This window comes from Dendropsophus ebraccatus, chromosome 3, assembly GCF_027789765.1.
Source record: "Dendropsophus ebraccatus isolate aDenEbr1 chromosome 3, aDenEbr1.pat, whole genome shotgun sequence".
Taxonomy (NCBI): domain Eukaryota; kingdom Metazoa; phylum Chordata; class Amphibia; order Anura; family Hylidae; genus Dendropsophus; species Dendropsophus ebraccatus.
Genome location: NC_091456.1, coordinates 39,867,964 through 39,894,775, shown reverse-complemented (window position 1 = coordinate 39,894,775; position 26,812 = coordinate 39,867,964). Strand labels below are relative to the sequence as shown.

The 26,812-nt window shown below is 43.8% G+C and overlaps 1 protein-coding gene across 1 annotated transcript in view; it reads left to right on the top strand.

The window, feature by feature from the left end:
• Nucleotides 1-2,414: 2,414 nt before the first annotated feature.
• PLA2G4C (phospholipase A2 group IVC) overlaps nt 2,415-26,812 on the top strand; it is a 69,657-nt gene continuing 45,259 nt past the window's right edge. Inside the window, exons 1-3 of the mRNA XM_069961541.1 lie at nt 2,415-2,559; nt 19,907-19,956; nt 25,571-25,608. Of these exons, the coding sequence (XP_069817642.1) occupies nt 19,942-19,956; nt 25,571-25,608 (53 nt within the window). The 5' untranslated portion in view covers nt 2,415-2,559; nt 19,907-19,941. The remainder of the gene's footprint in view (nt 2,560-19,906; nt 19,957-25,570; nt 25,609-26,812) is intronic.

The following is a 26,812-nucleotide window of genomic DNA, read 5'->3' as shown; positions in this document are numbered from 1 at the left end:
GTACAGGCTTCTGCAAAGGGTGTAACCAAAAGCAACCCCCGTGGTGGGACACCACACACTGCACTTCCTTCCTCAAAGCACCTTATCTCTACCTCAACAAGCACCTGAGTAACTTGCAAGTTTGTATCTTTTCTTGTATTGTACATGACTGTGTTCCTACCAAAGTACTTTCTTTGTATTTCACTACGATATCCCAAGTAAACTGTTCTATTCTTCGAAAGCATTGGACTTTGACCTATCATTACGCACCCATACCTACACACACCGGTACACTGGGTTACCTTTTCTTGATGTGCTGTTGCCGTGCCAACTATCTGGGGTGGATCCCATACCACTCCAAACTACCGTGACAAGTGCCCCAGTGACCCTAGACCCACTCAACTACCACACCACTGTACCAACTGACCCGGCCGAGCGCGGATTGTGGCAGTTAACCCTATAGGTGCTGCGATCAGGCCGATTGCAACACCTATAGTGTAGAAAAGAGGGAGAATTTTCCCTCTATTACCCTCTTTTTTTTCCATACGGCGAGATGGGGCTGTATTTGATCTCCCCCCACCGTATGTGGCTCCCGCAGATTCTCCAGTCCAGTTTAGGAGTTTTTCAGCACCTGTCCTACAAGATGATACCCGACATTTAAGAAGTAGACTTATACATGGGAAAAGTAGACTTATACATAGGAAAATACAGTAATGTGTCTAAACACACAATCCGTCCTTCTTTAGCTCAAAGGGGCTATATCAACAACCAGGGGATGCCTAAGGGAAACCAAAGAGTGAAACCAAAAAGAGACATGCGCAAAGTGCTTCATGAGGTCAGTCGAGAAGAAAGCCCATATTTATTTCCCTGAGATCAGAGCACTAGCCAATAGTAAGTATACCATAACAGAAAACTGCATATTTTAATCTAAACTCAGCATAGAGACATTTCAACCAAAACCAAAATTAGATGAAGGAACAGTTAACAACATATTAATCTCGAACTACAAAAATGGAGCAAAATTCTTCTGCTCATTAAAGCCCATTGGAGATAATGTCCCCACACTGGTTATGTAGTTACCAGGTACAGGCCCCTAAGTTCTGTTGCGTAAGGTAATTCTCTTGGGCTCACACAAGTAGGATGAGGTGTACGTAGCGTTTTTCCACTAGGTGTCACTACTGTTTTTCTCTGTAACCTGTCTTTTGCACATCTGAAGTATTCCAGGGGCAAATTGTTATGTGTCATGTGTTGCTTTTCTGACCACTCACGGGTACAGGTGCTTTCCCTCCTTTCTTTAACCTTTGCTCTTTTTCCTACACACACACACACACAGCCCATTAATCACAGGCAGGGTTACACAGACCCCTGTAGTTAGGGCTTAGTTCCTGGTGGGAGGAGTTGGTCAGCTTGTAGTCTGGATTCAGTGTGAGAGGGAGCATGACAGAATGGTCTCGCCAGAAGCCAAGCCAGGGCCTGGCCTTGGCTAGGTCTTCTTACAGGGACACAGCTAAGCAACCACAGTTCTTCCTTATGAACAACAGACCCAAGATGCAGTGCTAAGGGAGTATCAAGAGGAGAGCAGCCACACAGGGATCACCTTGTCCAGGAACACCAGGGCCATTGCTGAGGGAATATTCTTTTTCTCAAACACTGCAAGAAGCAGGAGGTACATCTACAAAATCCCCAGCTGAAGGACTTTACACAAGGCCCTATTTTCTCAGTAGGTCTCTAAATTTGCCTTCTTCAGTCACACTGTTGCAGGCAGAGTACACTTCTACATTGGACATGGCCCCTCCGGCAACCTCTCTCCTCCACTCTCTAAGGCCTAAGGCTGAGCCTTCTCAGCTTTACCTATTTTACAGGCACATTACAAAGCAATGCAAATCTGCACTGCAATGTAAATGCCTGTAATCAGGCAATCAGATAGTGATGTCCCCATGGGGGGGACAGTAAAATAAAGTACAACAATAAACAAAACACACGCACAAATAAATAAATAAACTTAAAATCCCCATAGCCCCCAAGTCAATAATAAATGTAAAAATAAATAAATAAGTACACATATTCAGTATTTCTGCATGCGTAATGACACTGGCAATAAAATTATCACATAACTAAACCCGCACGGTGACCGCAGAAATATTTTACCACTAACCGGTGACCGCCAAATTTTACCACTAACCTAAAGTACAATATGTGACGAGAAAACAGTCTCAGAATTTCTAGGACAAGTTATAATATCACAGATGTATAACCACATAAAGTAAGACTGGTCAGATTTAAAAAATGGGCTCTAGTCCTCAAGGCACTATCTGGACCGATCCTGAAAGGGTTAAACACATTCAGATTTCATTGTATCAACAACATTCTTTCCAGGCTTTCAACTTAGACCTGCATTCTCAAACTTAGTTATTTGACAACGCCCCAGTCATCACTTTTGCAGTCTGAGCACAGGATGTTATGTGGACTTGTGTGGTCTCGGTATCCTGGCTTATATATCCATACAGTCATTACCTCAGCAGAGGTTGCTGTCATTCCATAGGGTTCTGAACACCGACTTCTTCAAAAGGTTGCAATCTGGTAAGACTGACTTTTTATTTCAGCAGCTGAAACTTGTTATATCTTTGGGCATCGCCTCTCTAACACCTAATATTGATCTATTAATTTTTTTTATTATATGGCCTGTTCACACATGCAGTAAAATGCAGTAATAGACCATTCTGTTGCAGTCATGCATCACTTCAATGCAGCAAGTAATCATTTAATTGCTGTCCAGCCGTCCTTTATTGCGGTGAAGCAATGAAACTCCAACATGTGCGAACATAGCCTAACAGATTTGGGAACATTTATAGGCTGCTACCTGTTAATTATGAATATGCAATTTATCTGAAAGTCCACTAGATGGCAATATAATTCTATATCTGTTACAAAACTTTCTCCAACTGATTGTACACATGATGCTTTCCAGAAGTACAGTAGAAACTGATTTGTCATATCTATGAGGATTGTTACATGTTGTCAGTCCTGTAAGGATCACCACATTGAAGTTACTAAACACTAAGAAGAAAAGGTAGACACTATAGAGATAATTTTGTGACAAAGGTGTCATAATCATTAATCATTCTGATGTGAAACATATTCCTTGAATATTGTGTACACGAGGAAGCATAATGTAAGAATTCTTGCCTGCCACTTAGTTTGAACTATATTCTTCTTTTAAAGTGTCACTGTCTTTATATAAAAAGAAACATTTTTGGACATATCATAAGGACATGCCACTCCAGGTCTGGAGTGCTCAGACCTGTACCAATCGTAAGAATGAGCGGGGGGAGGACCGTGCTGCAGTGCGTCCACTCCTTGCTCTGCATCAGGTAAAAAAAAGAGTCAGGCTCCATAGATATACATTAGGAGCCCGACTCATCTTGTCACATAGAGCTGGGAGAGGAACATGTGGCAGCGCGGTTTTCTCCCAACTCGTTCTTTTGATCGGTTCGTAGCACATCTTCCATCGGAATGTGGGAACAAGCACTTAGTCTGCAGGGACGTATACATAAAACGGTAAAAAAGGACTTGGTAGGGACGTGGCTCCTACTTTAAGCCTCAAAAAAGATTGGTGTAACGTAAGGGGACCTTTGTTCTGCATTTCTCCAGCTCCTGACAATGGCTATTTTCCTTCTTGGAGCAGCAGAAAACTTAAACTTTATCCTCCCAGCATGGACTGGTAACAAGGCAGTGACTTTCTTGTGGCAACTTGACTTATACAGGATCAGGTTCAGAGGCAGTGAAGAGGCAAAAACTTCTCTTGATTTTGCTTAACCTTCCCGCAGGTAATTCAGGAATACTGGAGACTGGTTACAGGTTAACTGGTTAAAGGGGTTTTGAGAGGCAAAACATACTGATCAGCTGACATTTGCAGTTTGCAGAAGGCTTGGGCCAGACTAGCACAGAGTGCACAGATACCATGTAGTGAAAACATGTGCCAAGACATCACTCATCTGTTACAGAGAATATGCAAATGTTAAAAATCTAACACTACTATTTCAGTATAATGTAGGAACTAATGTAATATACAAAGACAACTTGTTGATAGATGGTGAAATCAAAGGAAGGTTCTGCCAGCTGGAGGTACAACCGTGCAGGAAGATTCGGGACTTTTGGTGGCGCTGACGGCATCAGATGGACTCCTTCAGATCACTCCTTCAATGATGGGAGTAGTAGTACTTGATGTAAAATCAAAGCTTGATGTAAAATTTAAGTTTTATTATAATATTGTATAATATTGTAATAAAACTTCAATTTTACATCAAGCTTTGATTTTAACAAAAATCAGTTTTTTTAAGCCAAAATACAAACGGACCATTAAAAAAATGATGAACCTTTTGCCATCAGTTTGCATCAGTCTGCTCATCAGTTTATGCTCATCCGTTACATTAATATGGACGGATCCATTAAAAAAAGAAAAACGCTAGTGTGGCCAAGCCCTAATATGTAATGTACGGCAGTATTATTTGGTAACATTAGCAAGGTATTTTCAGTCACTACCTGTATGTGGAAGTAGTGTTTTATTATGATGTGGCAGTATTATTTAGCTTCTATATAGTACAGTGGTACCTCGGTTCTCAAATTTAATTGGTTCCAGAAGGCAGTTTGAGAACCGAGCAGTGTCTTCCCATAGGAAATAATGTAAATATGTTTAAGTGGTTCCAGCACCCACCAATAATTACCTACAGTATCCATATATTACATTAAAAAGTATCCAGTTTAATCACTACAGTACATTATAGAACAAAACTATACTGTACAGTACAGGCCAGAACAGCACTATATACTGTACAGTACACTATGCACAAGAAACATTAGACAAAACCAGCAATTATAGTACAGTACTCCTTTACTGCATAGAGTCCTCCCCATCCCAGCACTGTAACGGACATGGTGGTGCACTGACTGTACTATTACTGTACTGTACATGCACTCCAACAGTCTAATACAGCACAGGATGGGAGATGGTGGTGCACTGCCTATACTACTACTGTGCTGTATATGCACTCCAGCAATCTTATACAGTACTGTACTGTATGTGAAGCCTCACCAATGCTAAACTCACCAGGTACAACCCACCATCCACGCTCGCAAAAACGTTCAAATACCAAGTACTTCAAAACTGGGAGCCCGAAAAGTGTTTGTGAACCAAGCAAGAGTTTGAGAACCAAAGCAAACTTTCCTTGAAAATACTGTTTAAGTTCCAAGCGGTTTGAGAACCAAGGTACCACTGTATTATAATTGGTAATTATCTTAGGTGAGTTATTCACATGGACAGATGCAGCTGTGTCAAAAATGGATGTATCGGTGAACTATATGTGGTGCTCTGTTCCCGTATAGCAGAACTTTATTCACATGGGTACATGAGAGACAGATGAGCGGCACTCACCACCGAGTTGAATGGTCATTTATCTGTGAAGCACACAACACCGGTAACAAAAAGCGGTAGACATGGATTAGCAGGGGCGTTCCACAAGGCAACAGGCGTTTCGCGCACATGCGCTTCTTCTGGCCGATGGGAAACATATAGGAAGCAACTGTATGCTTTTTGTGCATTTTATTTTTTTTCACCAGAATACCCCTTCAAGGCCCCTAGCAATACCCTTGCAGGCTTGACCTCCAACATGACAAATAAGGAGTCAGAGCAGGTGGTCATTCAAAAGTTTGCTATGGGGCCCAGCTATTTCTACTTACACCCATGGTCAAAGGTCTGCGATGCCCGGGCCCCTAGGGGCCACTCCGCTGAGAGGGTGTTGTAGCGGGCAGGAACCGGGGCAGCTGCTAACTGGATGGTTGTCACGGTTTAGGCACGAGGAATCGCACCTGGAACCCAGGCTCCTGACCGAGCGGAGACTAGGCATGCGATTCTTCGTTGTCCTTTGTCAGGGCATCAATTATCACACCAATGCCAAGGTTCAGAAACAACGGTTGTTGTATATTAACTGTAACGGTGGTAACTAGTAGCAACAGTCTCTGTTCTGGGTCCTATTCTTTTTAATATGTTTGTAAGTGACATAGGAGAAGGGTTGGTAGGTAAGGTTTGTCTATTTGTCTGTTTGCTGACAAAAGTGTGCAATAGGGTTGATATTCCTGGAGATGTCAGTAATATGGAAAACGATTTAGCTTTGCTAGATAAGTGGTCAAAGCAGTGGAAATTGAAGTTCAACGTTTCCAAATGTAAAATAATGCACTTGGGGAGGAGGAATCGTCTATCCGAGTATCACATCGGCAGTACTGTGTTGGAAAAGACTTCAGAAGAGAAGGATTTAGGGGTAGTGATATCAGACAGCCTTAAAATGAGTCACCAGTGCAACCAGGCGGTGGGGAAAGCAAATCGTATGCTGGGGTGTATAGCTAGAGGTATAACCAGTAGGCAGAGGGAGATTGTGATCCCGCTGTGTAGAGCTCTGGGGAGGCCACATCTGCAATACTGTGTCCAGTTCTGCAGACCTCATCTAAAAAAGGACATTGATAAAATTGAACAGGTCCAAAGACGGGCTACAAAAATGGTGGAGGGTGTGAGGCATAAACCATATCAGGAAAGACTTAAAGATTTGAATCTGTATAGTCTGGAGGAAAGACGGGAAAGGGGGGACATGATTGAAACCTTTAAGTATGTTAAAGGACTAAATAAGGTTCAGGAGGGAAGTGTTTTTAGTAAAAAACTGAGCTCAAGAACAAGAGGACACAGTGAGAGGTTAGTTGGGGGAAAGATCAGAAGCAATGTGAGAAAATATTATTTTACTGAAAGAGTAGTAGATACCTGGAACAAACTTCCAGCAGAGGTGGTTGGTAAATCTACAATAACAGAATTTAAACACGCCTGGGATAGACATATATCTATCCTAAGATAATAAGACAGAAAATACTAAAAGGGCAGACTAGATTGACCCAGTGGTCTTTTTCTACCGACAGTCTTCTATGTTTCTATGTTTCTATGTTTCTAATGGGTGATGCTGCAATAGGCTGTGAGAGTAGCGTGCTGGATGATGGGAGTAGTAGTGAAACTGAAGATGAGATGCTGGGTGGAATGAGACTTGAATGAAATACTTGCTGTTGATGATTAGAGAAGATGGTGAGAGGAATGACTGAAGAATCGGCACCCAGATGAGAATCTTGAGACTTGAGACAGGAACAGCCAGTGGACTGGAGCAGCAGAGCACACGCAGGCCTCTCTCTTAGCAGGGAGAGAGGACAGACACAACCTATCCCCTCTGTGGTAGGGAATAGACTGAGGTAGAACAGGAAGTCACATGGTAACCCCAGCCAAAGCTTGATGACCATTGGGGGCACCATGGCAACAGGGCACAGTCACGTGATACACCAGCCTTTGCATCATCACACTATTAGGCATATACAGAGAAATATACATAAGAAGTACCATACTTGAACACTGGGAGGCGACATAATAACATTAGGCACTGATAACTGAATATGCATACAAGAAACTAATGGAATAGCAGACCTGAACACTGAGAGGGGTGACACAATACTCGCAGTTTGCAGTGAACCATAGCTTTCCAGAACAGAACTGGTTATAATAAAAGTGTGAGGATAAGAGGACCTGTTCTGGGAAACTGCATACTTCCTTACTAGAAATGAGCCGACCTCGGTGAACCACAAGTTGAGGTAGATGTGGATGAATGAAACATAAAGGACCAAGACAACAAGATGAGAGGAAGGTATGTGAGTGAGAGTGAGTATGTAGGTGTGTGTTTACCACGCTCAAGCACCGGTGAGAGAAGAGAAATAAAAACCCTAGTGGCAGGACTTCATCTAGGGGTGCCTAACATACTCTGGTTACAGGTAGTGAGTGCGTGAACCATCTGACATGGAAGTCAGGACTACTTAACTGCTGGCGGGCGACCCTCAATTCTAGTCAGTTTGGACAGTAGGTGTCCAATGAAATATGTTACCCTACTGGAAAAAGAAATGTGCAGACCTGTGTACTGCCTTGGGTGTCTGTGTGAAGGGACTTGGACACCTGGAAGAGAAAGAAGAAAATAACAAAAGCAAGCATACACTTGGGATCCCTCATACATACATACAAACAATCAGGCAACCCAAACACTCAGGCCAAACACACGAAAAAGGTATCCAAGGTGCAATATGTATGGACAAATGTAAGTGTTGAGTATGACTATGTGTAGCAACTACTGTGTTGGGACAAGATAGGGATAAACAAACAATGGAGACACAAGGAAGGGAAACATAGAGGACAACAAACGTTAACTGCGAGGTCTTGAAGAATACTGGCTCAAATAATCTTTCCAGTTGAAAACACCATAATGCAATATATGAAGGAAACAGAAAACCCCTGTGAGAAAATACAATCTTTGGAAAATATACTCTTTAGAAAATGGACTTTCTCTGAGGCTGTACACATATACTGACTTCTAACTCAGAGGAGGAGGAAAAATATCTGACTTTGATACGAGAATATACTCTTATGAGAAGATATACTTTTTTTTTTTTTAAAGACACACTACTCTGACTTTTCTGCTTACTCAGAGGAAGAAAATATATAGATATGTCGCTAATATGAAAATAACATTTTTGACTACTGTAGTGCAATAATAGAGTGCAACAATAAACTTCTGACAATCACATACTCATGAAAGTGCTTTAGGAAGAACTGGGTAAGTGTCTCTGTTATGGTAGAGTCTCTTTTAGGCAATTAAAACCATCATCCATGTAAAGGCTCTGGGACAGGTACTAGAGAACAATGTAACAAGTTGAGTGTCCATCAGCACATAGCTGGATGAGAAACAAGGAAGCTTGGTCAGGAGGACCAGTGCGAACCTTAAACGTTGCAAAACTTTTCAAACTTAAAACAAAACAGTCATATGAACAGTGAAGGACTTTGCTTTCTGTAGCAAAGCTTAATGAAAGGATGCAGGAAGACCCTGAGTAGGCTTCTTCTTTCTCCTCTCTCATGGGTAGTTGAAGCGTGGAGGACCTGGAGCAGAGGCATCACTGGATGCAGTGGTGGCCACGATGCTAGGCGCCGCTGTGGTGATAGGAGAGATGATGGGGGCCACATGGTAAGTGATTGACGTGGTGGAAGAGGCAGCTTTAGCCACGGCAGTGGGAGCAGTAGAGGGGGCTGCTGTAGTAGACGGGCCCGCTGTAATGGAAGCTGCAGGAGCAGCGCTAGGCATAGCGGTGGCAGCTGCAATGGCAGGTGACAGGGCAGCAAGGGCCTGCTGAATGTCCTCGATCAACTGCATAATCTTAGGCCCACGCCCGAGCATCCATTGCGGCAGGGGCGGCGAATCACGCCCTGGAGGCTGCCACAGAGCCGGGGACACTGAGGCCTTGGCCGAGTCCTTTACTTTGAGGCCCGGGACGGGAGATAAGAAAGTCGGGTCACTTACGGACAGACCGCTCTCCGGTGATGTGGATCCTCCAGTAGAGAAGGCTAAGTCGCAGGCACTGGAACGGACCGGTTTCGGTGAGATGCGGGCACCAGGAGTGGATCCCCCGTCCTGATTAGCGGAGGACGGAGTGGAGGCCCGGCTGTGGCTTTCGTCGTCCAACGGGGCAGCGCCCCAGCTGGTGTCGCTGTAGGATGGGAGCGGTGCTAGCAGGCACGCTGGAAACTCCGGTACCACAGGATCAGCTGCGGCAGGTACGCACTCCTTGCAGGACGCCATCTTGCTGCGCACTGGCGGGCCTTTGAGGACCTGGGAGGAGGAGGAGCGCAGAGGCTGAAGTTCCGGCCCAACAATCTGCCCGGCAACAGTGATGTCATCCAGCACAGGTGGCCAATCAGGAGACACAGCAGCAAAGTCTATGGCGCCAGGCGATTCCCACGCTTTGGCGGCATGGCGGTTAACCCCCTCCTCTCTGGGGTATGGCGCAGCAAATAATCCCCAAGCAGTAGGCCCCAATAAAGAACGATAGACATCCTCCACACTGACGGGGACGCTGGGCACCTCGATGAATCCCATGACAATTTAACAAAGTCTTTCTGGGGATTGTAGTGCACCTTTGGGCATCAGTGAAGCGGGCACAACGCGGTTTGAATCCTGTTCGTGACGCCAAATGCGATGCCCGGGCCCCTAGGGGCCACTCCGCTGAGAGGGTGTTGTAGCGGGCAGGAACCTGGGAAGCTGCTAACTGGATGGTTGTCACGGTTTAGGCACGAGGAATCACAGCTGGAAACCGGACTCCTGACCGAGTGGAGACTAGGCATGCGATTCTTCGTTGTCCTTAGTCAGGGCACCAATAATTACACCAATGCCAAGGTTCAGAAACAACGGTAGTTGTATATTTATTGTAACGGTGGTAACTAGTAGCAACAGTCTCTCCGGATGCAACCGGGAATAAGGCAAACTTGAATAAGGCAGAGTAATGGGTGATGATGCAATAGGCTGTGAGAGTAGCGTGCTGGATGATGGGAGTAGTAGTGAAACTGAAGATGAGATGCTGGGTGGAATGAGACTTGAATAAAATACTTGCTGTTGATGATTAGAGAAGATGGTGAGAGGAATGACTGAAGAATCGGCAGCCAGATGAGAATCTTGAGACTTGAGACAGGAACACAGCCAGTGGACTGGAGCAGCAGAGCACACACAGGCCTCTCTCTTAGCAGGGAGAGAGGACAGACACAACCTATCCCCTCTGTGATAGGGAATAGACTGAGGTAGAACAGGAAGTCACATGGTAACCCCAGCCAAAGCTCGATGACCATTGGGGGCACCATGGCAACAGGGCAGTCACGTGATACACCAGCCTTTGCATCATCACACCATAAGGCATATACAGAGAAATATACATGAGAAGTACCACACTTGAACACTGGGAGGCGACATAATACCATTAGGCACTGATAACTGAATATGCATGCAAGAAACGAATGGAATAGCAGACCTGAACACTGAGAGGGGTGACACAATACTCACAGTTTGCAGTGGACCATAGCTTTCCAGAACAGAACTGGTTATAATAAAAGTGTGAGGATAAGAGGACCTGTTCTGGGACACTGCAGGTCCCCTTTAAGTAAATCCATTAATAACTGATTCCATTGCTACACAGACTACTGTCTTCTTGGCTTCATGGATTTTTACAGTCCTGCTTCACGTGGCTATTTTTACCAGTGTCATACAGAGGGCACCCGATCTCTCTCAGTCTTCTTTTACTGAGTAGTGGTATGGCCAGCTAGCTCTGAAAGATTATGTGTACTGAGAATTTTAACAACGCTAAAGTAGATAATATAGTAAGTAGATACAACATACAGTAGGCAAGTCTTGCTAGGTGTGTGGAAGTACAGTATTTGGGATCTTTTATTTCAATGACGAATACATTGGAACCTATAACTGTCACTATAATTACTATGTGCAGCTTGTAAACATTGCTGAGTGTATTAATTACAGGTCATAGACATCATCATAGATACATCCCATCCAGAACACAGGAATAGCAACTCAGATCCTTCACGCTTCATACACTGCTTACTGTATATCTCCTGAATTCACTGATAGGATTCCTAAGGTAATTTACTATACCATTTCCCTTTCAGGCTGAATTGACATGATGTTGTTTTGCATATTTTCTTGCATGTTTTTATCTGTTATGCTGGGTTTACACTATGCTGGTAGTGTGCTGCATGGCCGTTTACAATGTGCCAAAACTGTGCACTGTACCTTTCCACATGATGTAGAGCTGACAGATTCTCTTTAACCTGTTAACGACAATGGGCAAGCATGCTCGCCCTGATGCTGTTAACAGTGTATAGAGCAGGTCAGTGATGTAATCTTCGGTAGCCGGCCGACCTGCTCCTGCCGTCCCTCATGCCGCCCCCCCCCCCTCTGCCGCGTCATAACTGTGCTCAGCCGCGATTGGCTGAGCACAGTTATGCTCAGCCAATCGCAGGTGAGCAGCTGAAGACGCGGCACACGTCATCAGCTGTTCAGCTGCGATTGGCTGAGCACAGTTATGACGCGGCAGAGGGGGGCCGGCATGAGGGACGGCAGGAGAGGGTCGGCCGGCCTCCCGAAGATGACGTCTTTGACAAGATTACAGACGGGGTTGGTCGACACGGATCAGGTATGTACCTGTATACTGCACTACACTTTCGGGTACACGGGCGGGGGTTGGGGAACACGGGGAAGGGGACCATTCACATACATAACACTTTGTAATGTGTGTTATTTTGTGAATAATTTCTTAGCGCCGCACTACCCCTTTAATCTCATAACAAAAGTTTAAATTACTTCCCTTTTCTTTTTTTTTTAATAAAAAATATATTAAAAATGTGCATAATTGCTCAAACTGTTAAAATATCACATTCCTCATTTTGCACGGTACATGGCATAAGTGCAAAAACCTGCTGAAGTGCAAAATTGCTGATTTTTTTTATCACATTCCAGAAAATAATTGACTGTAAAGGGATCAAAAAGTCACATATATACAAGTGAGGAACCAATAAAACTAGACGAGTGTGTGTGTTTAAACATTCTAACCCTTAGACGACCCAGGGCGTATAGTTACGCCATGGAAGTCTGTCCCCAGACGACCTGGGGCGTAACTATACGGCTTGGGTGTTTCTCCGGCTATGAAGCGCGCTCCGGAGCGGAGCGTGCTTCATAGCAGGTGGGGGCCGGCTGCAATCAGCAGCCGGGACCTCACCGGTAATGACACGCTGCAGCGATCACGCTGCTGCCTGTCATTAACTCCTTAAACGCTGCGATCGCGGTGCGACCGCGGAGTTTAAGTGTGAGTGACAGGGGGAGTCCCCTGTCACTTACCGATCGGGACCCCCGCAGTGTGACTGCGGGGGTCCCGATCGTTAAACCGCCAGAGGTCTCTCACCTGCCTCCATGCGGTCCGATCGGCGATCTGCTGCACTGAGCCTGCACAGGCAGGATCAATGAGCAGATCGCCGATAACACTGATCAATGCTATGCCTATGGCATAGCAATGATCAGTGTCTGCAATCAAACTAGTGTGTGTAAAAGTCCCCCAAAGGGACTTCAAATGTGTAAAAAAAAAAGTTTAATTTACTAACACACTACCCCAAAACCCCTCCCCCAATAAAAGTCTAAATCACCCCCCTTTCCCATTATATAAATAAAACATATAAAAATAAATAAACATATAATATACCGTAGCGTGTGTAATTGTCCGATCTATTAAAATATAACAAGCGTCATTGCGAACGGTGAACGGCGTACACGAAAAGAGGGAAAAAAGTGCGCGGATTACCGATTTAAAGGGGTAGTGCGGCGCTCAGAAATTATTCACAGAATAACACACATTACAAAGTTATACAACTTTGTAATGTATGTTATGTGTGTCCCCCCACCCCCACCCGTGTACCCGGAAGTGTGGTGCATTATACATTACCTGATCCGTGTCGAGGGCCGTCCGCCATCTTGTGCCAAACGTCATCTTCGGACGGACGGCCGAGTCGCTGCCGGCCGTCCCCCCTCCGCCGCGTCACAACTGTGCTCAGCCGCGATTGGCTGAGCACAGTTATGCTCAGCCAATCGCGGCTGAGCATCGGATGACGCTGCAGAGGGGGGACGGCATTCGGAACAGTCGGAGCTGTTCACCGTCCACCCGAAGAAGACATCGCTGAATGAAGATAGAAGACTGGTGGCGGTATTAATAAAAACTAGAGATCATGGCGGAAAAAATTACACCCCATACAGCCTCATAGGTGAAAAAATAAAACCGTTATAAGCATCACAATAGGGCTATTTTATTTATAATTAATTGCCAAAAAAAAGGATTTCATTTAAAAAAATATATATAACATTAGAAAAACTGCATAAACCTGCATATGGTTGTGTTCGGGCTGACCTATAGAATAATGGTATCACATCGCTTTTACCATATAGTGCATTACGTAGACACAGGAACCCCCCAAACGTTACCATATTGCATTCTTTTTTACGATTTCACCAATTTTCATAAATAATATATTTGGGATTCCGTCATACAAGTTATGGTAAAATGAAAGACGCCATTACAAAGTACAACTATTCCTGTAAAAAACAAGCTCTCACATGGCCTTGTAGATAGAAAACTGAAAGTGCTGGAGCTCTTAGAAGAGGAGGAGGGAAAAACGAAAGCGCAAAGATCAAAATTTGTGCGGTCCACTGGGTCATTTTGGGCCTGGTCCTCAAAGGGTTAAACACTTTTGTTTTTTACATTTTTTTAAAGTAGTAAAATAAAATTAAAGTTATATAAATTGGCTATCGTAATTGTACTGCTTTAAGGAATATAGATAACATGTTTCTTTTACCACTCAATTGGCGTAATAACAAAAAACACAAACAAAAGGCTTCTTTTTTATTTCACAGTACAAATTTCATTGTATCACACCATATTATATGGAACAATTAAGCATGTCATTACAAAGTACAATTTGATTTTGCAAAAACTAATGCTGCGTTTACACGGAGCGATAATTCGCCCAATCATACGATTAACGATTTCTAAGTAACGATTTTTCTTTTATAACGATCAGCGTTTAGATGGAACGATATATCGTACAGAAAATTTGTTTTCCGATCGTTTTGCGATCACTTAAGCCTATCTCGCACATAGGTAAAATCAGTGAACGATCGGCAAATTTTTTGCGAACGACGATTTAAGAACAAGTTAAAAGATCAAAATGAACGATTTCTCGCTCGTCGTGCGATCGTTCGCTGCGTTTACACGTACGATTATCGTTCGAATTCGATCGCTATCGTGCAAATTCGCACGATAATCGTTCCGTGTAAACCCAGCATTAGGGTCCATTTACACAGAAAGATTATCTGACAGATTATCTGCCAAAGATTTGAAGCCAAAGCCAGGAATGGATTTGAAAAGAGGAGAAATCTCAGGCTTTTCTTTATGACCTGATCTGTGTTTATAGTCTGTTCCTGGCTTTGGATTCAAATCTTTGGCAGATAATCTGTCAGATAATCTTTGTGTGTAAATGGACCCTCAGGCCTTATATGGATCTGTAGGCTGTACACCATCTGCAAGACTTTTGAAAATAGCCAGGCATTTACATTTTCAGTGTACAGTATATACAAAAGATTTGCTGCAGACCGGAATGCGGAGCTCATGATTCATTATGATGCTGGGAGCTCCAAATCAGTTCAAATCTTCCTGCTCTACCCAGTCTGAGAAATCCTACATTCCCTCCTGGGCTTTCGTGTAATAGGTTCCTTCTATAGAATATTGCTTTTAACCCAGGACTGAAAGATGTGGTGACTTACGGTACCATTCCTGAGCTTAGTTCTTTAGAAGTACATGAATCTCAGTATCTTGGTGGGATTTAGAGCAAATGTAATTGTCAGACGCCGGCCCTCACCAGTGTCCCTGGTAACCTGCCCAGCCGGTTGTGGGGAGTGCACGGGCAACGTCCCTGATGGGGGGGGGGGGGCGGCATCCTCTGTTGTTGCCAGTTATGACTGAATGGCGGCCAGCTTCGCCAGTCAGCTCTGTGTGTTGTTGGGATGGAGTCTCATGCCCTGGGGCTGGGACTCCAGTCTCCATTAATATACTCCCCTCAGTATCCTTGTCGCCTGCGATAGAGCCTCTTTGAGTGTGACTAAGCTAGCGTTGTGACTGTTCCCTGTTTTTTCTCATTTTGGCTTGACTTTCCAGCTATCCCCCTGATTTCTGAATTGTACCGCAACCCAGTTAGCTGATCCTGCAAATATTGTGTCTGTTCGTCTTGTCTCTGTTTAGTGTTCTCTTGTACCAGTGTAGCACCAGTCTTCAGGTTTCGGCTGGCCTGCTAAGGAGCCGATAAGAGGAAGGGACAGAGGGGCGCATGCCAGTGTTAGGGCTTCACCTCCTCTACATGTTTGGTGGGGGTATCCACTCATCAAGGGTTTTTGGGATAAAATTCTCCAAATTTATGCTTCTTAATTCAGGCAAGAGTGTCCCCAATTCCCCTCAGGTACCTGTCTGTAATACCAGGGTCTTTGTCCCATAAAAGTATCTTAAGGCATATGTTAAAATGGTGATCCCGAGACACTGCAAAACACAAACAGTACCCTCTTACAGCATGGATTGCTGAACCAGGCAAAATTGGCCATATAGAAATAGTAGCTCAGGCGCACGACAGGTCACCAAAGGTTTCTGCTGTTCGGTCTCCATGGTGACTTTTTCTTGACTCACCGTCATTTTAAGAATTGTTGCAGTGACATTTCGGGTGTAGTGTCCCACCACAGATGATTCCCTAAGTCTTATACCACCCTGGTAAAATAACTCTCTCAGGTGTCACACCAAGTGTTTTCAGCTGCAATCTTCACTGTGGCCACTAGGTGTCTCACTCCTCCTGTGCACAGCTGCAGTCTATGTGGTAAGGTTAGGCTATGTTTTATATATGTATAATTATCTATTGGAGCAGACACTCTGTACACCACTACACTCTCTATTTCCTACCTTCTGTCACACTACCCTATAAAAAGTAGGGATGTCCAGTCAGGAGGAAGTTCTAGTTGAGTCTTAGACCAGCTCAGTTCAGTGAAAGCTAGCCAGCTAGGATGCAGTGCTGAACCCAAGTAACTGGATCATAGGAACACCCTTGTCTTCGCCATGGATTTCTTCAGGCAGGACAATCACTCCCTAAAGGAAAAGGCAGAGGGACTGATCCCCAGTAAGGCAAAGAAGCTAGAACCCGAAGCACCTTACTGACACATGCTCGTCGACTTAGAGATAGTGTGGGAGCTCAACCTAGAGACAATAGGACTCATACTGCAACACAGGATGGTCACTGATACTGTGTAGGCAGAAGGCGGTGAAATATCAGATATATCTAAACGTGAGTACGAGAAGTTCTCTTCAAGTTAAGTATTTCTTCACACATCCAAGCAGAGTACTGTACTAATTAGACGAAGGCTCCTACCCAGACCCTATATCACTCTCTCAGCACAAGTCTTCACTCTCTTCTATTTTCTGCTCAAGTCTACCTCTGAGTAGCTCTTAATGAAGTATTTGCCAAGTATTTTTCTTGCACTAGCATTTGTAACCAGAACTGCTCCTGTTTTGTATTCTTCTTCTAGTAAAGTTAAAACACTGATTCATTCAGAACTCCTGGCCACCGTGACAAGTTGCCCTAAAACACCAGAGCCCACCAGTTGCACACAAAATCTACACTAGCACCCCAGGCCACACGATTAGCATAACTGTTTTAATATGGTAAAATACGCACTGGATATAAACCTGTATATCTTTATAGTATTCCAATGTGCATTGCTGTCTTCACATTCTTTGTTATCATAATGACATTTGTCATTTGCTACTATTTTTGAACCATATTAATAAAAACAGGTGGAGCTGTGTCAGTACTGTAGCGCAAAGATTTAAACTGATTCAGAGCTCCCAACATCATAATGAATCATGATGCTGGGAGTTCCATGATTCCGGTCTGTAGCACATCTTCTGCACAAAGACCATAATCCATGTAGATATTCCCTTAGAGAGAGGGGCTCTACTGCAGCTTTTAAGGGGAGTAGTAGACTCTTAGGCAGTATGGGTTTTGGAGCTTTCAATTGGAGTAATTAGGACTTAGGTGTCATGATACCTTTTGGTAATTTGTCAGCAGGGTGGATTATGTGCAAACAGAAGTTGTGGCTGTGTTTGTGCCAAACTCTGACACACCATTACCAAAAGGTACAGTAATACTCGGCCAGTGATGTAATTTGTCTTGACGCCAGCACTGTAACACTGCTTTGTGTATGGTTGGTTTATGCCCCCAAATGGTCGGTAACCTCCAGGCACTTGGGCACTTGTCATGGCAACCTGGAGTGGTAGTTGAACCACCCAGGATGTCGGTACCGACACCCACAAAGAAGGGGAAAAGTAACCCAAGGTGTACCGTGGTGTGTGTATGGGTGCAGGTGCAGACTGAGGAAGACAGAGGCTCGTGGGTTTCGTACCGAAAAAAGAACAGCTTACTGTAGAACTTCGTAGGCAAACAGTACACGTTATACAGTGCAAATCTTGACACAGACTTGAGTGCTGACAGTGAAATAGAATTGATACTTGTAGGAATAGGTGCTGAAAGATTGTAGGAACTTACTAGTAGAAGAAGTCGTAAATTTGTAGAGGTAGAGAAGAGAGGAGTTGCCAGAGGAGCCCTTGCCCAGTGTAGATCCAGTACTCTGCCGGAACTGTAGTGTAGATACATAGATAGATAAGTGATACTCGTACTTACGTTTAGACCTATGTCTGACCGTCTTCTGTCACCTAGCTTCATAGAACCTTTTCTAGGTGGGTAGCATGAGCCTCAGTCGTCAGTTATCTGGGTGTAGCTGGTTTCCGATGGTTTCCCAGTAGCCCTGCACTTCGCAATAGGATACATAGACCTTTTCACACTGGTAGCTTTGTCCTACTGGAGTCAGCTCCTCTTGGTTCAGGAGTCTACTCTGCACATTTTTGAGAAGTTCCTGGCGTGGACTAGGGTACTCCTAAGTGGCTGCTCTCTCCTATGGTAGCTTAGCACTGCATAGTAAACAAAGCTGCTTGTATAGAGAATAAAGTCTTTTGATACATCTGTCCCTGGTCCCTGTCAGGGGTCCTGGCAAAAGCCAGGCCCTGGCTTAACCTCAGCAGGAACTGCTTTGTGGAGTGTCCTCTGTCACTGGAACCTAAGGGAAGACTACCTCACTTCCTCTACTAGTCTAACTCCTCCTACAGGGGTACTATCTGTGTGAGTAAGAGAGAGGGAGAAGAAGATAGGATAGATAGAAAGAGCACCTCCTGGTGGTAAGCACAAAACACATGACACAGAAAAAACTTAACCCATGACCTTCAGCTGTGCATGAGAGATAAGACATATAAAGAACAGTGACACCTAGTGAGGAAACTACATACTTCATGCACCACTAAACCTGAGTGCGGATTTTAGGACAGATGCATAAGAGAAACACCAATGGTGGGACACCACAGTACCATTCTCACAAGGGGACTTCTAACTACAGCAGACTGTCAGCACCTCGAGTAGTGTTTGGGTGTTGACAGATTCCCTTTAAGGGTGCGTTCACACATACAGGATCCGCAGCAGATTTGATGCGGTGTTCAGTTATTTAGTTACACTAATATCTGCGTCATCAAATCTGTTACGGATCCTGTATGTGCGATCACCCTGTGGGTGTGTTCACATCTGCAAAATCCGCAGCTGTAACTAAATAACTGAACACAGCATCAAATCTGCTACGGATCTGCTGCGGATCCTGTATGTGTGAACGCACCCTAAAGATTTTACTTTGGGACAGGGTTACTGTGTACTTATTCAAAACAAAAGAAAAGATACATTCTACTAACTGTAGAATGTCAGTTAGTAGCATCAATATTTTGAACAATGAGTTTGTTGTTCCTGCTCATGTTTAGCTGTCTCATTATAAGTCTAGGTGGGGCTCTCATCCACTGAATCATGGTCATGATGAATGATGTACTTAGCACACTCTGACTTGAAAGAATTATGTGTTCATAAAGTAAAAGATGAAATGGGTAGAGGGGGCTGGTGGAGTTATAAAAAAACTAATGCCCCTGTCACTTGCAAAAAGATAATAAAAGATAAGCCTGAACTGTTCTGCTTTCTCAAGCCGATAATGCGACATCTGTTCAGCAGCTTGGTAAATCCCTCACTTGTATTCGATTCTATTAGACATGTAGTCAGTATTTTTCCCTACATACAATCTGTAGTATTGAAAAAAGCAGTCCTGTCTCTTTAAAAGCAGAGCACATGGTGCAGTAACCAGGAAGTCAGAGATAGTTGCTTGCTCATGGCTGGAGAGAAGATGCTAATCTATGTGTGAACATTTGACTAACGGAAGCTGATGCTGGATTTCATCCCTGACTCCTGATACTTCTTGAAGACATTGCACAATCTGGTTTAATATTTTGTCTTTTTTTAATTTTCCGCCAGCACATCTATAATCTACTCCACTAATCAACATCCTAATGGACATCAGTGAGGTAAGTGACCATTTTATTTATAGAAATCAAACGGACATTGGGGCTAGTTGTGATAGAGTCCACATGTGAGTGTAGACTCAGCTATTGGCTACGTTCTGTGACCCAAAAGAAAGTACGACGCTGAAGTTGGTTACTTATTTGCACAGCTTCTTATTCACAGGATTTTTCCTTTTTTAGGCTATGTTCATACAACGTTAGTAAATTATTAATCATTATTAATGCTGATTTGCAACACAGCCATGATTAATCCTTTACCCACATTTTGCTGCAGGCCAAGGGAATCCCGGCCAGAGTGTATACACATAGGGGGAGATTTATCAAAGGGTGTAAAATTTAGACTGGTGCAAACTGGCCACAGCAACCAATCACAGCTCAGCTTTGGGCAGTGCTGAAAGGAAAGAGGAACTGTGATTGGTTGCTGTGGGCAATTTGCACCAATCTAAATTTTACACCCTTTGATAAATCTCCCCCTTAGTATACACTTCAGCCTGGACCCCTAGCGGCCAGCAAAAAAACTGATATGTTAGTTTTTTGTGGACGCTATTCAATGAGTAGCGGGTGCAGAAAACCCTGTCAGTGCACACAATGTAGCGAGCGACTCCAGCCGCATGCTCCATTGAGTGCAGCGGCGCTCGCATCTGAATTCAACTGCAGTGAAGATCATCCAGCCAGTACTGCAGTATCGGCCGGGATGATCTTCTCTGACACCGGCCGTGCTTCGACCCAGCCGGTGTCTTACAAAGTCTGAACATAGCCTTAGCCATTATTGTTACAGAAAAGTTATAATAATCACAACCTACCAATAAGTGGGGTGCCCTGAGGGGAATGGAGATAAATGTAGCCAAAAGGACCTCATGGTTGGCATAAAAATGGGCATCAAAGTGAAAACACAAAATTGTGATTTAAAAATAAAATTGACTTTGGGCCACTGATCTCAAACTGATAGTACATAGAGAGGGATGCCCGAATCACATCCAAGAGAGTCCAGCCTGGCCCAAAGTGGTTCTGTATGTTAAAACTGGCATCAAAGTGGGCAAACAGGCATTTTTTTCCTAATTTGAATAAGTAACTGGTGTATTTGAAGAGTTAAATGAGTTTGGGCCACTAATCTCACACTGATAATACACAGAGAGGGATGCCCCACATCACATCCAAGAGAGTCCAGCCTGGCCCAAAGTGGTTCTGGGTGTTGAAACCGGCATTAAAGTGGGCAGATGAGCATTTTTCCTGATTTGAGTAAGTAAATGGTGTTTTCAAAGGGTTAAATGAGTTTGGCCCACTGATCTCTCACTGATAATACACAGAGAGAGAGGGATGCCCCACATCACATCCAAGAGAGTCCAGCCTGGCCCAAAGTTGTTTTGAGTGTAAAAGCTGGCATCACCAGTTACTTATTCAAATCAGGAAAAAATGCCCATCTACCCACTTTGATGCCAGTTTTTACACTCAGAACCACTTTGGGCCAGGCTGGACTCTCTTGGATGTGATGCGAGGCATTCCTCTCTGTATTATAAGTGTGAGATCAGTGACCCAAAGTCAATTTTATTTTTAAACTAGAATATGTACCCGGCGCTGCCCGGGTATAAAGTGTCAGTTTGTTAATTAGATTTGTTTTAAGGTCCCCAAGAGGCCAATCTAAAGGTATTGTTTCATCAGTGGAATTAGTGTATACCTGTAGTGCATAGTTGGAGGGGTTCTGTATACCTACAGTGTATAGTTTTTAGGGGTCCCGCATATCTGTAGTGCATAGTTGGGTGGGGGGGCTGTATACCTGTAGTGTATAGTTGAGGGAGGTCCTGTATACCAGTAGTGTATAGTTGGGGGGTGTATACCTGTACTGTATAGTTTGGGAATTCCTGTATACCTGCAGTGTATAGTTGGTGAAGGTCCTGTATACCTGTACAGCATAGTTCGCGGGTCCTGTATACCTGTAGTAAATAGTTGGTGCTGTATACCTGTAATGTATAGTTGGTGGAGGTTTTGTATACCTGTAGTTTATAGTTCGGGGGTCCTGGATACCTCTAGTGTATAGTTTAAGGGTCCTGTATACCTGTAGTATAGAGTTGGTAAAGGAGCTGTATACTTGTAGTATAGAGTTGGTGAAGGTCCTGTATACCTGTAGTGTAAAGTTTGGGGTCCTATATACCTGTAGTATATAGTTGGTGGAGTTCCTGTATACCTGTAGTGTATAGTTTTGGGGTCCTGTATACCTGTAGTGTATAGTTTGGGGTCCTGTATACCTGTAGTATAGAGTTGGTGGGGGGTGCTGTATACCTGTATTATAGAGTTGGTGAAGGTCCTGTATACCTGTAGTGTATAGTTTGGGGTTTCTGTAAACCCGTAGTGTATAGTTTGGGGTCCTGTATATCTGTAGTATATAGTTGGTGGAGGTCCGGTATACCTGTAGTGTAAAGTTTGGGGGTCCTGTATACCTGTAGTATAGAGTTGGTGAAGGTGCTGTATACCTGTAGTATAGAGTTGGTGGAGGTCCTGTATACCTGTACTGTATATTTTTGTGGTCCTGTATACCTGTAGTGTATAGTTTTGGGGTCCTGTATACCTGTAGTGTATAGTTTGGGGTCCTGTATACTTGTAGTATATAGTTGGTGGAAATCCTGTATACCTGTAGTATAGAGTTGGTGGAGGTCCTGTATACCTGTAGTGTATAGTTTTGAGGTCCTGTATACCTGTAGTATATAGTTTATTGGAGGTCCCGTGCACCTTTAGTGTATAGTTTTGGGGTCCTGTATACCTGTAGTGTCCTGTATACCTGCAGGGTCGTATTTACCATTAGGCACCCATGGTCTGGTGCCTAGGGTAGCACCTTGCAGAGGGGCAGTACCCTCCCGTTCAGAAAATCTGGTGTCTTTTTGAGGGGGGGTATGGCAGTATTGGTCAGGTCTGGTATAGCGTTGTTATCCAGTCACAGTATGGCGGTATTGGTCAGGTCTGGTATGGCAGTGTTATTCAGTCACAGTGTGTCGGTATTGGTCAGGTCTGGTGTGGCAGTTTTATCCAGTCACAGTATAGCGGTATTGGTCAGATCTGGTGTGGCGGTGTTATCCAGTTACAGTAAGACGGTATTGGTCAGGTCTGGTATGGCAGTGTTATCCAGTCACAGTATGGCGATATTAGTCAGGTATGGTATGACAGTGTTATCCAGTCACAGTATGGCGGTATTGGTCAGATCTGGTATGGCAGTGTTATCCAGTCACAGTATGGCGGTATTGGTCAGGTCTGGTATAGCGGTGTTATCCAGTCACAGTATGGCGGTATTGGTCAGGTCTGGTGTGGCTGTGTTATCCAGTCACAGTATAGCGGTATTGGTCATGTCTGGTATAGCGGTGTTATCCAGTCACAGTATGGCGGTATTGGTCAGGTCTGGTGTGGCAGTGTTTTCCAGTCACTGTATGGCGGTATTGGTCAGGTCTGGTATAGCGGTGTTATCCAGTCACAGTATGGCGGTATTGGTCAGGTCTGGTGTGGCGGTGTTATCCAGTCACAGTATAGCAGTATTGGTCAGGTGTGGTATAACAGTGTTATCCAGTCACAGTAAGGCGGTATTGGTCAGGTCTGGTGTGGCGGTGTTAAATGTGACATCTGGAGCTATAACCTATCCTGATGCTAATTGGTGAGTGAGGATGGGGCGTCTTCAGGTTTAGTGCTTAGGGCAGCAGCAGCTGGTAATACTGCCCTGTATACCTGTATAGATGGAGTAGGAGGTCCTGTATACATGTACTGCATAGATGGAGTAGGGGGTCCTGTATACATGTACTGTATAGATGGAGTAGGGGGCCCTGTATACATGTACTGTATAGATGGAGTAGGGGGTCCTGTATACATGTACTGTATAGATGCAGTAGGGGGCCCTGTATACATGTACTGTATAGATGGAGTAGGGGGCCCTGTATACATGTACTGTATAGATGGAGTAGGGGGTCTATCAGTTATTTCTGTGGATCTGTTATGAGGCAGCTGGCCCTAGCAACCATTCACATTTCAGCTCCCTGTGAAAGTAGTAATCCTATTGGTTGCTAGGGCTCCCAACTGCCAACTGCTGGGCAGCTGCAGCTAATTATATCACCTGTGTTTGGAGTGTGGAGATTTTCCCATTCATTTCTATGGGGCACCGCTCTTCCCCCTCCCCCTCCTCTCCTGTACATCTGGCGGTGACTTCGCAATAACCTTCCCGGGCACCCAATGTATCTGTGTGCCAAATTTGGGGTCAAACCGTTCAGGCGTTTGGAAGTCTATTTGGGACAGACAGACAGACAGACAGACTTTCATTTTTATTATATAGATGACAATTTTGTGATTTCACTTTGATGCCCATTTTTATGCCAATTTTGGGAGCCTTATGGCTATATTTATCTCCATTCCCCTCAGGGCACCTCACTTACGGGTAGGTTATGATTATTATAATTTTTCTGTAAGGATAATGGCTAAAAAAGGAAGAAAAAAAATCCTGTTAACAATAAACTGGCCGAATAAGAAAACAACTTCAGAATCGTAAAGAAAATGGGGTGTGTCAAAGTTAGGATTAGTTACTTTTGTGCTTGTTACTAGATAAAAGGAATTTGTAGATTCTTGAGCAGTGAAGATTATGGTCTTATCACAATATATAAACACGTATATATATTTCTTATGGTGCGTTTATACAGGCAGATTTATCTGACAGATTTTTGAAGCCAAAGCCAGGAACAGACCTTAAACTGGGAACGGGTCATAAAGGAAAGACTGAGATTTCTCCTTTTTTCAAACCAATTCCTGGCTTTGGCTTCCAAAATCTGTCAGATAAATCTGCCTGTGTTAACGCACCATAATACAGTCTCTTAAAAAGCTAGATATTAACCACAATGTTTAACCCAACAACTGCCCCACAGCTTCCTCTGATTCTTAAATTAGTTATGCAACAATACAAAGCACAGGACACATCACTTTTACATAAATTACTTATTTAATATTCAATGTCTATGCAATGACGCCTGGTTTGGCATGCATTAGGCATTCTTAATGATCATATACTGCAAATAAGAAACATGGGCAGGCATAGGGATCTGAGGGACTGACTACCTGTGATAGCCAGAATCAGAGCATCTACAATACAATAAATCTTGTGGTGTGGTCAGTGGTTACTGCATACCAATCCAATGACCTGGGGTTGCTAAATGTTGTTAGTAGTGGACAAGGCGTTGGCGTGTATGACCAGGCACTTGTCACGTAGGGCAGGAGTTGTATGCCCACCCCCGGGTATTTGTAAAGGTAGAACAAGGTGTGTAGGTACAAAGTCCAGGACTTTAACAGGAACGGTTAAACAGTAGATACACTCTTAAAGCGGCACTATCAGCAGGTTCTGCCCAATGAACCTGCTGATATCTAGAGATGATCGAACAGGGCCAAGGTTCAGGTTCATACGAACTCAAACCATCGGCATTTGACTCCCGCTGCCTTCCCGTTCCGTGGGGAAGGTGAAGACAGCCCAAGTACCGCCTGGAAAACAGGGATGCAGCCTATTACCTAGGCTGTATTCCTGTTTTCCAGACCTAATGTCTATAGTTATATATAGTATGATATACTGCATTAAACAGTAATTTTGTTCCCTGTCTTTCCATAGAAAATCGACATTGTCTATCATACATGTGATCCTTCAACGTAAGTATTCTATAAGTTGCATTATTTATAGGGTAATACTACAATCTGTGGGGGAAAAAAGCTATGGGTCTGGGTGCTCCAGGGCCAGAAACACTGCACTCAAACTAATGCTTGTGGGCTCAGCCTTTTAGTCCACTGCCTGTTAGTTGGCAGTGACAAGACGGTAGCCCAGTGCCTGACAATCAGGGCGGCCAACAGGAAAATTGCTTGGCTAAGTGGATTGCCAGTCTAGGCCTGGTTGCTATGGGCAAATCAGGCAATTTTTTTCTTGATCAGATTGATAAATTTGGCCCAGTGATTGATTGATTTGCATAGATTTGAAGATTTCCAGGACTTATATATTTTTTTATAATAGATGTAGCTGTATAAGGAAGTTTTTAAAAATATGCCAATACAATTTTTTTAGCAGGATTATCTTCCATGTAATTTTATTAACTCATGCAACATTGATTGATCCTTACAGCTTCATGGCTGGAAGAAACAGTGGAAAACATTGCAAGGGAATAAAACTACATAAAAGATTTTCTTGCACCCACGGGCTCTTTTTTGCATAGCTTTTATACTTTCTGACTTGGCAGGATACAAAGCCTGAACTCCCATGTAGTGTACATGCCCATGTGCTGTGTCTTGATACAAGGCACTAATTTGGTCGATGGGAAGTTATATAGCTACATTACTACGCATGTAAGATTTGAAACATATCCCTTTTGCTGTTTTACAGCCATAAGATTATACTGAAAATGCCTGAAAATAACCTGAAACAAAATATAAGACAGTGCTCCATAGCGTAATTCAGACAGGGCAGAAGGGGTGAAAGTAAGCCGATAGAACTCTCACCTTAGTAGGTTGTGCTGTGTGCCGGTGTAAAGCACAACTCTTACTCATAGCATGTGAATGAACCGCAGCCACTCCCGACTAATCCCCACAGGGATTAAAGACAATCAGTATCTTCCTCCACCCCAAGACGGGTAAAACAGGTGCAGGTCCAAGAGGTAGTGGTGATATAAAATATCAAAAAATTTATTAAACAAATCTTGCCAGCAACAGAACACGTTTTGAGACCGATCCGGTCTCTTTATCATGTGCCTGATTTCCAAAATTTACATGTAATATCTTTTCCAAATACACTAGAAAGAAAAGGAACAGTGGCGGAGATTTATCAAACATGGTGTAAAGTGAAACTGGCTCAGTTGCCCCTAGCAAC